At 40.7% G+C, this 15,271-nt stretch overlaps 1 protein-coding gene across 4 annotated transcripts in view; it reads left to right on the top strand.

Moving 5' to 3' along the window:
- Positions 1–15,271, top strand: part of asap2a (ArfGAP with SH3 domain, ankyrin repeat and PH domain 2a) — a 57,334-nt gene that overhangs the window by 17,135 nt on the left and 24,928 nt on the right. For all 4 annotated transcript variants that reach the window (XM_034222220.1, XM_034222218.1, XM_034222217.1 and 1 more), the window contains exons 2-4: positions 2,198–2,270; positions 9,054–9,199; positions 10,385–10,459. In XM_034222220.1, the coding sequence (XP_034078111.1) occupies positions 2,198–2,270; positions 9,054–9,199; positions 10,385–10,459 (294 nt within the window). The remainder of the gene's footprint in view (positions 1–2,197; positions 2,271–9,053; positions 9,200–10,384; positions 10,460–15,271) is intronic.

Genomic DNA, 15,271 nt, shown 5'->3' with positions numbered 1-15,271 from the left:
GTGTAAAACGTAACTGCTGAGGTGAATAAGACCGATTAAAACAGAATAAATGTAGGAAATGCATGGCTGTTTACACTTTCACCTCAGCCAATATCCGTATATTTAAAGAATATGTAGTTGAAAAAGGCGACTCCACAATAAAATGCTGTGGATCAGCTTGTAGTCGATGATCCATCTGCAATGTCTCAGAGCATATTGTCAATGCTTTTTATTATTTTTTCATTCTGCCTCTACCATTGACACTTGATTTATTTGTCAGTTCTCCTTTAAAGTCATGTCAGCCTGTCTCTCTCTCTGTTCCATTATATATATCTTTTTTTTTTTGCAAGTATGTGTGTTAGTGAAATATCACCCATGGGAAAACTAAGTTCTGAATAGTTCTTCCATTTTGCAATAGCTCATAACTAGGATTTTAAATACAGCACAGATGTATGGATGTAATACATGTTGTCATCGCATGCAGTGGTGTTGCAGTGCAGTGTGGGTGTGTACAGCATTGGTGTGTTTGAATGGGGGCCATTGTGTGTTTTTGTTTCGGAGAGTCTGGGGATCTCATGTGTTTCAGTCAGTCGGGGAGCAGAGCAGGAAAAAGTGGCGCCGACTTTGGCCAGCTCGGGCGGACGTGCTTAATAAAGTCCCTAAAAACTAATATCCCAAACTCCCCCTCGCCCCCAGAGACTCCCTCACTCATCATCGCTACAGTGCTGCATTGTCTCAGCTGGACTGTGTGTGTGTGTGTGTATTAAGTTTTATTTATATAGCATATTTATAAACGATTTTTGGTCGAGCCAAAGTGCTGTACATATAATAAAAATAGCCTACAGTAGAGACACTTTACAGCAAATACAACAGCACAGATTGTTCAGAATATCAGTATGAGAAAAAAACGACACCCTCTGTCCTTAGACCCTCACATCGTACAAGGAAACACTTCCAGAGAAAACCCACAGTTTAAGGGGAAAATGGGAGAAACCTCAGGGAGAGCAACAGAGGAGGGATCCCTCTCCCAGGACGGACAGACGTGCAATAGATGCCGTGTGTAAATCGAAGAGATAATACATTTTACAACATAGGTAGTCCAAATGTTAGGAAATGCATGTGTCTGTAATAAGAAGATGAATCCATGAGGATGCCAGCTACAATCCTGTGGGAGCCTTCAGGGAGGCAGTAAGACGAGACCCAGGCAGGACCGCAGAGACAGGTTTAGCCACGACCCGAAGTCCACGACTTAATCCAGAACTCAGGATAGCGGATCCAGGACCACAGCAAGAAGATCAGCCTCGACTCCGGATCCCGGCGTAGATATAGATACAAAACAAGAAAAAATGTGGCTGGGTTAATCGGAACAAGAGAATACACAGACACAGACAGACAGACAGACGGAAGAACAAGCACTCCCTTAGAATAGGTTGAGGGCAAAGGGTAGCAAGTAAGAGAGTAAGAAACATAAGTGGAGATGCACACTCGGGAAACAAGGTCCCCACTGGAGCCTTAGTTGGAAATTGATGAGAGATAGGGAGGTACGCTGTGTCTACGAATCGTAACACTCCCCGGCCTGTCTAAGCCACTCTACAAACCGTTTCCCTCTAATAAAACTCGAGAGGTTAGAGAGATTATGCTTCATGTATAGCCTACAGATGCTTATTGCATGTGTCTTACAAGCTATTATACTGATGCTACTGTACATCATGACTCTGCTTTTCATTTCACACACACACACACACACACACACACACACACACACACACACACACACACACACACCACACACACACACACACACACACACACACACACACACACACAAACACACACACTCTGAACATTATCATCCATACAAAGGTGATTTACAGTGCTGTTGTCTCAGAATACTAACCTGTTTCTACACCCATAAATCGCTGCGTACATCTCACACAGTTCTTGTTTTGTGCTCAGGTCACCAAATCAAAGCTTTATAGGTGGAATATAAAATGTGGATGTCATACTCACACATTGCTGGCTCGCTACCAAGTAACGTTAATTGGAAGAAGTGTCAGGAAAATGACAACAAGCGTTATTTAAAGAAATCTCAAATATATACATTTCCTTTATCTTCTTGAAATATGCAAAGTAAATTAAAGTAATTGGTTGAAGTAGTACATCTACACTGAGTTGAGTGGTGACATTTCAGCCTCTGACTCTTTGTGTCTGTCTGCAGGCGCTGGACGTGGACCGCAGTGTTCTGTACAAGATGAAGAAATCTGTGAAGGCCATCTACACGTCTGGTCTGGGTGAGTCCTCCTGTCTGTTCTTTATGTCTGGCTTTCCATTTTCTTATCTTCCACTTCAGTCGGAAGCCTTTACAGATGTCACTTAGCTCCTTTTCATGATGAAAACAATTAAGACATTGATTTATCATATTTCTGATATCTCTTTATCAAATGAATGTATCTCTTTGAGTTTGGGGTTTAGTGGCTGCTGGACAGAATTAACATACTCAGCAATTTTTACGTTTTATTCTATTTATATGTCTTTAACATAGTATAATGAGGTACAAACTAAAATGCTAAATGGATAAACATTTGAAAATATGAACTGAATTCATCCATAATGCATTTGTTCCACTGCCTTGGAGTTAGAGTTAGGGAGGAGAGTTTTTCTGTTATTATTACCGTGCTCATTGTGGCTGGTTGGGCCAGTGTCGGGTGTTTGCAGTGTCTTTTGTTTGGTGGGCCTGACAGTTCCCCGCAGAGAGAGAGAGGGACCTCTGAACAATGTGCTGAGCACGTCTTTTTCAGAACAGTGTGAGCTCTGTTCAGAGGGGCAGCTGTCCGATCCAGACCCCCAAAGGAACAGCTGGGGAGGGGTACACGCTGCGTTTTGTGTGTGGGTGCTGAGGCATGGACACACCTCACTTTGCATTTACATATATGAAGTGCCTTTTGGTGGCTACAAGATCCTCTATTTTGTTATCCCATGACATAAAAGGCTGGTATTGTGAGTCAGTATGTGTTTTCCCATTCAGCTGCCAGATTAAATGCACCTGTTGTTTATACCGTGTATATATATATAACCTTAATTTCAATCTATACTTTATTGCAGGAACGTAGACCTGTATGACATTATCCGGTGTTTCAGGCAGTATTTTTCTGTCGAAACAATTGTGAGAAAGCACATTTTTGCCTCAAAGTGTGAAGCTTGTCCAGATCAGTGTTTAAAATAGAAACACTGTATTATCTGTGGGAATGCTATCATTCACAGTTCTCCAAGGGAATCTCTGCCAGACTCTGATCTGTTTTGAAAACAAACAAGACGACACTATGGAGCTCTTTTGTTTTATGTCATTGCCAACCCTGTAGCTCTAGGGTACTTGGTAGAAATCACATGATTAAGATATAATGTATGTTCCAAATATAGATTAAAGTTAACGCCAATTTACTGCAGATACAGTAGCAACAATATAATAGTTGTATGTCAACAGCTGATCAAGTTATTTTAATGTGAAAGGGGTTGCTGTTACTGACGGAAGTAGAGATAGTTTATACCTTTTCAGCTCAATTGTGTTTCAGCCTCTTTCCGCTCATTCAGTCAAGAAATAATATTGGCAGTAAAAAAATATCCCTTTTAGCTTTTAAAAATCATGCAGGTAAAATGTATTACTAAATTAGATGACAACTGTATTTGCCCAAGGAAAATATGCTTTGCAATCACAGAAAGGAAAGACAACCTATACTTACTGTTGCTGCTGACACGCACTAAGCAGCTGTTACACAGTACCTAAAGCAAACCGTAAAGAGAGCGAGTGAAAGCATGTTCTTCAGAGATGATGCGTGACAAATCCTGAATAATGAGAAACACAATAGGGAGCCTCAACACCGACTGCCTCAATACTCAGAGATAAACTGTAGGTATGACAGGCTGTCGAGCCCAAACCCTGGAAGCATATTTTCAGCTGTGAGGAATAGTAATGATGCCATTGTTATTGTTATTATTATCATCATGCGTCGCTTTCCACCTTCTTCTCCAGTAGGACTCAGATGAGGGTGTTGCACTTGTCTTTTCCTTATACATGTGATGTTTTGGTGTTTTGTTTCTTTCCATTAACCGTCAAGTGGGAAATAAGTATTTTTTTTCTCTTAGTATCCTAAGATACTGTTATGTTTGACTGTGAAAAAAATAAATATATATATATATATATATTATTATGAAAGGCAGACCATCTATTTGTATGTTTTTTTTTAAAGGGGCAGGTCACTTACGATTGTATTCTTCTCCCTGCTCCTTTTCGCTCAATGGTGGTGTAGTCATGTTTTGTGGCAATTATTGTACATTTGGTTTTGCGTACCATGAGCAGGACAAATAAAAATGAAATGAAATGAGGAGGAGAGGATAGGGAGGAAGATGGAGGTGTAGTTGGAATGGTTACAACCAGAGATGCTGAGCAAGCAATCTAATTTTGTAGCAGTGAATACAAAAAATATTGGAATTGCCAGTTAAAGAGATGGGGGAAAATACAGGAATGGCTGTACAGATGAGCGAGAGAGCCCCATGTTGCTGCAGGGGCCTGTCAGGTTGTCAGATGTTTGGTTTTGATGAATAAACCAGCAGAAGCATTTCAAACCGCTGAAGAACCTGCAGCAGAGCTCTTCGGACAGACGTGCCAAAGCTGCTGAACAGATAACGACTCGAGGCAGACCTATAGGTGGGCAGGAGGGCTGGATGGAAGTCCTGAATAATGCAGCACCTGACAATGTTGCGTCATTGAAAACACTCAAACTGATGGCTGCCATGTCTTTTAAGTTACGGCTGCACTCATATATGTATTTCTTGCCTGCAAGGTAACTGACTGTGTTTAAATGAAGAAAATGTTTGACTTTTTTACATTTCTCTAAATAAGGCAATATGTGTTCTTAGCTATTTTCACGGCTAATGAAATATAGCACGTTTTCAATTTGGGCTCGACACTGCAAACACAGCCTTCCTCTTTTAATATTTGCACATATCCAAACACCTGTTGATATCCAACTCTGGCATAATAATTCAAGTATGTATCTCCTTTGACCAGAAATGTGGTGTGTTTGTGGCAAAGTTCTGGAGAACCCCCAATTGAGATGCATACCGAATGAGCTCTACACATGTTTCTTAATCCTGAATAATATCGTGTCTTAATCAGAAATTATGCCATTGGAATAAGGCCCTAATACAGGAACATCTAAGTGGAATATGGTGTTAACGTGACCCATATCTCATTTGGAATATTGTCACATTTCTGAATAATAATGGAATATTAGATGTGCCCATATTGTAAATGAGGGTTCAAGTGTTTTTTTGATAGAGTTCGTAGAGAGATATGGAATTGATATGAGCTCGGCCATATGTTGTGTGCTCGTCAAACGTTGACCCGTCAGAACAGAGTGTGAGCGAATGAATGTGGGAGAGAGGAAGCAGAGACCAGTCTGCTATCTGGTGATTAAACCCTGTGTGTCACTGTTTGTTTGTGAGTGAGAAAGAAAGAAAGATAGAAAAAGTAGAGAAACAAGCCTATTGGATGTCAGAGAAGCCTCAGCAGGGACAGATAAACTTGATATTGTGTTTTTTAACAGTAAAGATACTGTAAAGGAGGTTGTTAACAACTGTGTATGAGAAAGTCATTTTTGCCGGGTGAAAAAGTGTGTTTTTGTCTGTTCAACCGCATCATGGCCTCTGTCCTTCAGCTAACACAAGCTTATCATTTCCCGAGGTCAAGCAACAGGAATCTTTTTTTTGTGTCTCTCTGTCTTACATTTAGTGCCAAACAAACATTTTTAAGTATATCTCTTACCCTTTAGATGGGCCAAAACCCACTTACAAAGTTTAATTTCAAGAGGAAATATGTAAAATTGTAATGAACGTAACCACATGTATAAAATTAAAACCAATCACTAGTACAAGTAAATGCAGATGAACTCTTACTAGTTAAATAAATGAGCTCTCAAATGCTAATAATAGGCTTAAGCTTTTATGTGCGCAGCTCCACTTGCTTGGAACAAACTTCAGCAAGAATTGAAACTGAGCAATGTCATTCCTCTGCATGTTTTTAAAGCTAGGCTAAATGAAATGCTCGTTGATACTATGGGCACTTGTAAATGTCTATAACTATGTAAATGTATCCTGTAAATATAATGTATGATGTCCTTTATTGTTTTATGTTTCATGTGGAACCTATATGCTGCAGGTCTCCCTTGAAAAAGAGATCTATGATCTCAAGGGACCAATCTGATTAAATAAAGGTTTGAAATGAAAATGAATAATTAATTTCCAAAAAAACAATGCAATCTGGGAAGATCAGCTAAACTAAGATGTTGTCGGTAACAAAATAAGTAGATGGTTTTATGCTACCAGTGCCTTAAGACACTTTCAGTAGTAGTTCACTAGTTCTCAAATTGAAGTTTGGGATCCTCACAAATGGTCGCATAAAGTAATTCTCAACAGTGATGTCTGATGACAATGTGCCACAGTTAGAAATAGATTTGTTGTAAGCATTTTAAGCATCAAAATGGTACAATAGTAGTGGGTGTTCAGCGTTTATAAATGGCATGAAATATTGACAAAAGGTTACAGAAGAGGGGGTAGTTTTTAGAGTCAGTACTTGTTAGCATGCAAAGACAATGTTACTTTAAGAAAGCTCTTTAACATCAGGCTAATGCACTGAAAATGTTTAGGAAACATGTTGAACCGCATTGAATTAGCAGGTTCTGTTTGCAGTGTAAACTAAAGCAAAGGCTGCCTCTGCCCTCGGTGTCACTGCTCTTGGTTTCCTTGCCGTCTTACTAGAGTAAAGTACATACATATTTTGGCGTGTAATGCACTCTTTTTTTGGGTTGAAGCTGCTCTGCAGACTGCATTTGTGATGCGTTTCATGTTTCAATAAACACACATGTACTACATCACTAAGCAGCCGGGGGTAGATTGGGCAGTTAGTCGGCGCTCATGTGCCACTTCAAAAACAACAGAGCCGCAGCCAAACAGCTGGAGCTGATATGTAAACAGTGGAGTGTGTGGTCAGGTTCAGTGTCTGACACAAAACACACTTTTAAAGTTTATTATATGTGCGACTCATTTCACTGCTTTGAACCACAAGCTGTTTTATAAGGCTTATTTAAAATATCATTCATCTATGAATTGTTGCATCAACAAGATGCAATGTTTGTTTTGGCCCAACAACTATCTCCCAAAGATACTGTAGGTTGTTTACTAAAAGTCTAGACGACAAATATTTACGTTTTTAAAGCTGCTTAAAAAATAACTTACTTAATTACTAGTACTGGTTTAAGGTTATGACTGAGTGATAATAATTGGGTGTGTATTTTTTTTCAATGCAACTTCACATATACTATATTTTACTAAACCATTAACCACTCAATTTAACTTTATTGTCTGTGTTCTCAAGGCAGTGGGAAAAAGTCACTATCTCAGGTACTTTGTAGTAACAGCTGTTCAAAACTCTCATTTACCACTTGTGTGCTGAGTCTTGTCGGAGCTTTATCATCAGCTCAGCTGCGGTTTAAATTAGATTTGTCTGATGTGAGGAGGTCGGCAGGTAGTGACTCAGAAGCTTTCCCCTTTTAATAACATGATGGATATCTCTGCAGCAGAGACATGACCTTATCCAGCTTCATCAACACATCTGACACATCTGCGAATCCTGTAGCTGCTCGTTATATCTCTCTCTGTGTGTGTGTGTGTGTGTGTGTGTGTGTGTGTGTGGTGTGTGTGTGTGGTGTGTGTGTGTGTGTGTGTGTGTGTGTGTGTGTGTGTTTGTGTGTGTGGTGTGTGTGTGTGTGTGTGTGTGTGTGTGTGTGTTGTGTGTGTGTGTGTGGTGGTGTGTGGTGTGTGTGTGTGTGTGTGTGTGTGTGTGTGTGTGTGTGTGTGTGTGTGTGTGTGTGTGTGTGTGTGTGTGTGTGTGTGTGTGTGTGTGTGTGTGTGTGTGCGTGTAAAAGCAGTCATGATGTGGCAGCAGGTGTCTTTTACCGACATCTCTTTTTTCCTTATGTCCTTTCCTCACACCACCCTCAAATCCTTTTCTGTCTCTTAGTGATTGTTGTCATAGCAACAGTCCCCAGTGCCCCATCCCTCCGTTGCTGTCCCGATGGCATTAGCTGTTATCAGCTGCCTACCCTGGCGTGAAGTGAATTAAGTGGAATCATCTAGGCATAGCCCGGTGGTAGATTAGGTCGACTTTAGACACGCTGGGAGACTTCTGTCACAGCTGCTTTATGGGTCCCCCCTCACTGGTAACTGACTGGGGTTATTTTAGAGTTTGGGGGTTAAATCTGTATATTTTTATTTTCCTCTTCCTGTCTTTACATTTATTTTACCGTCACTTGTTTGTCTCTGTCCCTACCTGTCACTTCTGAGAGTTGTCTTCACCTCTCTCAGTACAATCATTAATAAAGTGAGGATCAAAATATTCTTCTACCTCTGGTGTTTTTATCACACATACAGGCCAGGGTGCAGAAGCTATTCGAGGTAGAAATATTAGGCTCATAGCCATTTAAACGTTGCATAAAAGTATATACAAATGACCTTTCTCACCTCACCTCCTTCACCATCAAGATCATTGGCAAATAACTTTCTGTTGGCTTACTAATCAACTTCATGACTATTTTCTTGGTGATGGTCAGAAGAACTAGTCAGTGATGCAGGATTCTTACCTCCCTCATAAGTTTACATCTATAATAATGTTTGATATATTTTTTTAAAATTATTATTAAGTTATATGCAGCTATTATTAAGCTGCATGAGAAAACTGCAGCATTGTATAGAAGAGACTCCTCACCTCATTGTCCTTATTCCAGAAGATTTTCTTACACTCAAATATCAAATATAATATACAAACGATCACTTGTGTGCAGAAGCAAACCTTGAAATGTAATGGGAGGATCAGGAGCCGGAAAATCTTGGCCTCCTAGAAGACCACCATCCATTATTCATACCCAGAGATTGTTTATTGAATTGTAACAATTAAAGTGAAAGCCCTCAGTTTGATTACACTAGCCCATCCAAGCTGACCTCTGTGTGTGTGTGTGTTTCAGCGCATGTCGAGAACGAGGAGCAGTACACTCAGGCCCTGGAGAAGTTTGGAGAGAACTGCGTGTACAGAGACGATCCGGATCTGGGTTCAGCTTTCCTCAAGTTCTCCGTCTTCACCAAGGAGCTCACTGCGCTCTTCAAAAACCTGGTGAGCCTACGTTGTGTGTTTCTGTGTGCATTTGGGGGTGGAGTAAAATCTTCTGGGAAAAAGCAAGATTTCCATCCTCTCCTCTCTAATTGTCTCCATCCCATTGAGTCCCTGTGAGTCTCTAACTAACACACACATCGAGCACATACCGAGTCCAGCTGGAACTTAAAGCCCCCAGGGAGGTAGCTCTAGTTTTTCCATTGAGGCGGCCAAAGAGCCACTGCAACACAACATATCTCCTGGATCTAAATCAACCTGATCTCTTAAAGCCAGGTTTGTTGTACTGAGGCCAGAGCTTTATTGGAAAAACCTGACACCATCATGTGAGGTCTGTTGCTTCCGCCTTAGACACTGTATCGACTCACACTGAGATCAGGAGATTCTTTTTATTAGTGTTATCTCAACACCTTATATTAAAGAAATATGAGCTGCCTGCCTGACCTGGATGTGAAGATGTAATCTCTCGAAGCTTGAGCTCTCGCTTCCTAGACTCCACGTGCAGCAATACACACAGGGGAGGTTCGTAATGTTTTATAATGGATGTATTTTAATAATGTAAAATTAAAATGTGCAAATAAAGATGGTGCAATTGCTGCTGAGGCGGCACACGTCAACCCAATAACCCGTATTGCTTCAGTATTGGATATTATCACCATCTTTACTGTTCAGAAAAAAAAATTAGATTTGTTTTAACTTTGCACCCAGCACCCAACACACACACACACACACACACACACACACACACACACACACACACACACACACACACACACACACACACACATACCATGTATACATCACTTCAGGGGACATTACATTGACTTACATGCATTTCTTGGAGACTTATCCTAACCTTAACCATAACCAACACATGCCTAACCCTAACCCTTAACCTTACCCTTACCCTAACCCTAATCCTAAACCTAACCAAGTCTTCACCCTAAAATTAATGATTCCCCTCATGGGGACCTCCAATTTGTCCCCATAAGGGAGGAGAGTCCCCACACGTGACTGTGTAAACAGGTATAGTAATGCTAGGCCACACAAACACACACTCTTAAACAACACACTTAAAGGATTGACTCTGTGGTGTCGGGTGCCCCTGACTTTTAGGCTCCTGCAGGTTTTAAATCCTCTGATGTAACCCTTCAACTCTTATCTGTCTCTCTCCTCACCCTCCTCCAGTTCCAAAACATGAACAACATCATCACCTTTCCTCTGGACAGCCTGCTGAAAGGAGACCTCAAGGGAGTCAAAGGGGTAAGGAAACAAAACAGCATGGTCTTGTGTTACTCTACTACTGAGCAGGAAGTGTTATACGAGGAGATGAATGCTCTGTCCTCGCGCCTCAGTGAACACCACACGTTTAGTATCACAATGAGGTGTTATTAAAAAGTAAATTGGGTAAAGGCTAGATTGATTGAGGGTTACCAGAATACACCTAGCTTCAAAATCGAGAAATAAAATCCCAAACTTTATTTACCTCTGATCATTTACTGACGTGAGTATTAACATGACGCCTGCAATAACTCAACATGATGAAGTAGTGCAAAACTGTCAGCATGGAGCAAATGACCATCACTCTATAAAATGTGTTTAATTTTGAGTGCAGTCTACAATCAGTCAACATCATTTATGCTCAAGTGGGAGCATGCAATCACTCAATTGAGCAGGTGAAAAAGTGTCAGCATGGGGCTGATATTAACTCAGCGTTACATCACATTTTGCCTGTATCATCAGGGTGAACCAGTTACTGGAACATGTTGGAGATAATGATCTAATCCAGGGGTGCCCAACCTTTTTTGAACCGAGAGCTACTTTTAAAGTTGCCAGTCTGCCGAGATCTACCAGTCCAAATAGAGAGGCGTAGCCATTACTGACAGCCTACTACCAGGTAAATACACACTTCTACTTGTATAAAACTGACCTTTGTACGGTTAATACTCCATAAAATACTGCAGATCCTTTATCTTACCTCTTTCTAATCTACACACTACAAGTATTTAACTGAAGTTACACAACAGTGTTGTTGATACAGAGTTGGAGTTTATTCACACGTCACTACAGTGGGTAATGTTTTCAAGAAACATTGAACAGTGCTGCCACATATGACACAGGAGAAAAAGAAAAGACTCTGAACCCTTTCTTTGCCATTATATAAAAATAGTGTTGCTACAAAAGTATAAATTAGGCTTACTAATAAGACAACTCAGATCTGAAGCTACACAATAAAAAAGACAAAATTAATAGAATCAAACCCTTTTTTTGTTGCATTTTAGTAGATTATAAAAAGAAATGCCTTTTTAAAATAGGATGCAAGTAACACTAGTTTCTTAACCTGAATTGATAATAGATTATAATCAATTTAAGTTTGCATTCTTATACCATTTTGTACAATAATTATAATGAATAAGTTCAAACAAACTCAAACTTACAGTTGATTAATAACGGTATCTAACTTGAGTTTTTATCATATCAAAAACCTGTTGAAAATGCTACTGTTATTTTTATTACGCATCAGCAGCCTCCAGGAATGCTTCTTTCACAACTTCGCCGTCTTTGAAAGACTTCATGTGTTTAGCAAGAACGTGACTAACACGATAAGATGCTCTGGTAGCAGCCTTGCTCTTGTTGTTGGGCCTGGTGAAAATGGACTGCTGTGCATTTAGCTGTCCTTTCAGGCCCCTCCCCTTTTGGGAGGAGGGAATTCCGTCTCGTAGCGTTTGTGCACTGTTTTGAAATGCCGCTCCTAAATTACCCTTCTTCGATAAAGCCACGTTCGCATTGAAGATGAGACAGATGGACTTTGAATTGGAATAGATACACAAATAATCATCCTCCCACTCGGAGTGAAAATTATATATGTTTTGCTTCTGCCATAATTGCGGTCTTGTGTGTGTGCGGCCTGTCACTCCTGGTGTTGACACGGACAACGTTAGCGAACTAGTGCACTGCCCACTGCCCATCAGCCACGCCCCGACACATGGGGTCACGCCGGCCAATCACAAAGCTTTGATGCAGTCAAGTGCATTATTCTGGCACAGGAAGATTATGTTATAGGACATTAACGATACAACTGAATATTATTGTTCTATTTTTAGACACATCTCGCGTTCGACTGGGAATCTCCCCGCGATCGACCGGTCGATCGCGATCGACTGGTTGGGCACCCCTGATCTAATCAATGAAGTTGGCAAACAGTAATATCTGCCTCTGAAAGACTTGAACAGTTAAATGCAATGTATTCCTTCTTTAAAATCTTATTTTAAAGATATTAGGGAATTATAAATGTGTGGAAACGGTTCAGCGCCAAACTCATACTTTTGAATAATAAACTTTAAGAAATTGATGTTTTTCTGCAAAATTCTTCCCCAAGATGTTCTGAATTGTTATATAGTCAGGATTATTTTATGTATTAGTCCCGCAGCGGGGTAATTTACAAATATAAGTCATTATACAAGCAGGCGTTCAAGAATTATTCCCTAAAAACAGGAATTGAGAATTGTTAAAGCAATTTTGGAGGGTATTTTATGCCTGCTGATTCTGCGGACTTCACAGGAAACAAGAGGAGGGAAACAAAAGGAATGACATGCAACACTTCTCCCACCCAGCCTTACCTTGTACTTGAGAGTTTTTAATAGTTAGTGCGACAAACCAAAAAGGTATTGAGGTTTAATACACAGCAGTCAGTCAGCCAGTCAGTCATGTGCGTCAGCGAGCGGACTGAACCCAGACAGACTCAGGTTAACAGTCCCTGCTGCTCTGTAATGAAATCAGCACTCGTTACTGTCTGCCGCTCTGTGACCTTTCACTCTGCAGGCACATGGTTGGCTGCAGTTTCTACCGAGGTATGATACGATTAAGCCAGCTCATTAATGAGGCTGGTTGCCATGGATATGGCGGTTGTCCTTGTGACCCTCTCGACTTCTGAAATGTTTGTCCCTGTGTTTTCTTCCATTGCTCTTTTGTGCATCTCAAGCTTTTCTTATTAGCTTCGATCTGCTTCTCTCCTCGCTTTTTATTTTTTTTTACATCATTTCTGTCTCTCCCATTATTTCTTTCCCTGTGTTTCCTTCACTCTGTCCCCGCCGCTGAACCCTCACTCTGTCACATCTGTGAAGCTTACCCGCTTATTGCTCATTAGCCATCTGATGATTCCTATTACCCAAAATGACATGGGGGGCTAATGAGCTGCTGGTTATGTCATACCTTAGGGCACACACACATTTACACACACTAAAGTTAATGTCACCACTGTTGCAATGTCATTAACCTCAGTGCCAGGAGAATCTAGACATTCTGTGATGATTATTTCTCCTCTTCCTTCATGGCTACATCTCCCCTCTCAACTTGTTGCTCAACTCCACAGCCCAAAGCAGTTCCCTTAGCCTTCCTCTTCAACATCTTCCTCTTCCTCTGTCATTATCCCACTTCTTCACTCCTGTCGTCTCCCAGGGGAAGTACTTGTCAGGAGAGGCGAAAGCAGAAGAAGCCCAGACCTGCATGAAAGGCTGCAGTGAGAGTAGGCTAACATATCGGGTTGATATGCATGTCCTTAGAGAGGAAGAAAGATGTATACAGAGAGTCATAATTTTGATGCGTCATTATCCAAAAGTAAAAACAAGATTCGTATATGAGCTGTGTGAAAAAATACACCTTGAGTAAATGTCAGTAGCATATATTTACGACTTCAACTTAGTTTAATAAAATGTTTCGGGTTCTTCTTCATGTAAATGCCAAGTTATTTTAAGATATTTAATCTTCTGTCAATGCATAAAAAGTGCAAACTGGTACCCTTAAATGCACTGCAATTACGTCTGCTGTATGTGGCGGCTATAATAGCCACCAGTCCTTTTCATTTGATTTAACTTGAGACCTAATGGCTTTCTGTTTGCCGTTATTCTCTCCGAGCTTGTTAATATTCTGCCAGTGCTGCCTCTGACAATGAGTGTGATGAACTAACCCCGAGGGGGGATAGCCACTAATGGCTCTGTGATTAGAGGGCTACCACCTAGCAACCCATCACTGATGTTAAAATCTACCTTTTTCCACCTCATCTACCTCCATGGTTCACTACAGAGGGCAATTCAGAAGCAGGTAAAGTGTTTCTGTAAAGACATTTTGTTTTAAAGCAATATTTAGCTAAAGTATGTATTCAGGCCAGGGTACAGCTCAGTTAGTGCAGCAGTAGCATAAACGCTTGGGTGGGGTCCCTGGAAGACCCAGGGGTGTTTTTACTGAAGATAAACACACTCCATCAGTGGAAAATGGAAAGTGCTGAGTCCACGAGAGCTTTCTGCTAACAGCGGCCTTTCAGAGTGGACGGCAGCATGATGTCATACCGCTCCTCTCATCCCCTGCTCATTGACCAGTCTGTGTTTCTAACCCACCATGAGTCACAGCAGCTTATCACCGCTCCGTTACAGTGTCCGCATAGTTCTTGCACAGTCTACTGTGTTTGTGTAAGTAAGGAGTGTGAGGAGGGGGTCTCATTGTGGTTCAGTGGGTCGTGAACATCCGAAACACCCACACATGCTCGCTGTATGAGATAAAGATAAGCTTGGAATACTAATCAACCACATTTATTTGCACAATCTGCTATCAACTACATCAGCAGCATCAGTCGTTTTTAAAATAACTGAACATACATTTAGAAACAGCAGATATAATAAAGGGTCAGTTCAATCCATTTATTACAAAGCACAATTTCACTTTTTACTTCAAGTGGTATCTTGGCATGCACACTTTGGTTTTATTTGCCAAGTTTTAAGAGATATATTTCTCTTAGTTTTTTGTCTTTACTTCTCATATGATGGACTATAGTTTTTTGCATTAAAAAGAGGTTTTGGTTGCTTTAATGCTAGATAACCCTAGATTTAAATGGGAGAACGTCTTTTCTATAATTTCGGTGAACTGCTCCTACAAATATTCACATCCACATGTACAGATCCAAACTAAACTCATTACTGCAGTGGGGAAAGGTGTGAGGAATGTGAAACAGGAACAGCTATTCATGGACATGTGTGGTCGGAAGGTAGGAAAAGGTGATACATTTGCGAATGGAGGCCCTTT

Source organism: Gymnodraco acuticeps, unplaced genomic scaffold, assembly GCF_902827175.1.
Source record: "Gymnodraco acuticeps unplaced genomic scaffold, fGymAcu1.1, whole genome shotgun sequence".
Lineage (NCBI taxonomy): Eukaryota > Metazoa > Chordata > Actinopteri > Perciformes > Bathydraconidae > Gymnodraco > Gymnodraco acuticeps.
This window is presented reverse-complemented; position numbering and strand designations above follow the sequence as displayed.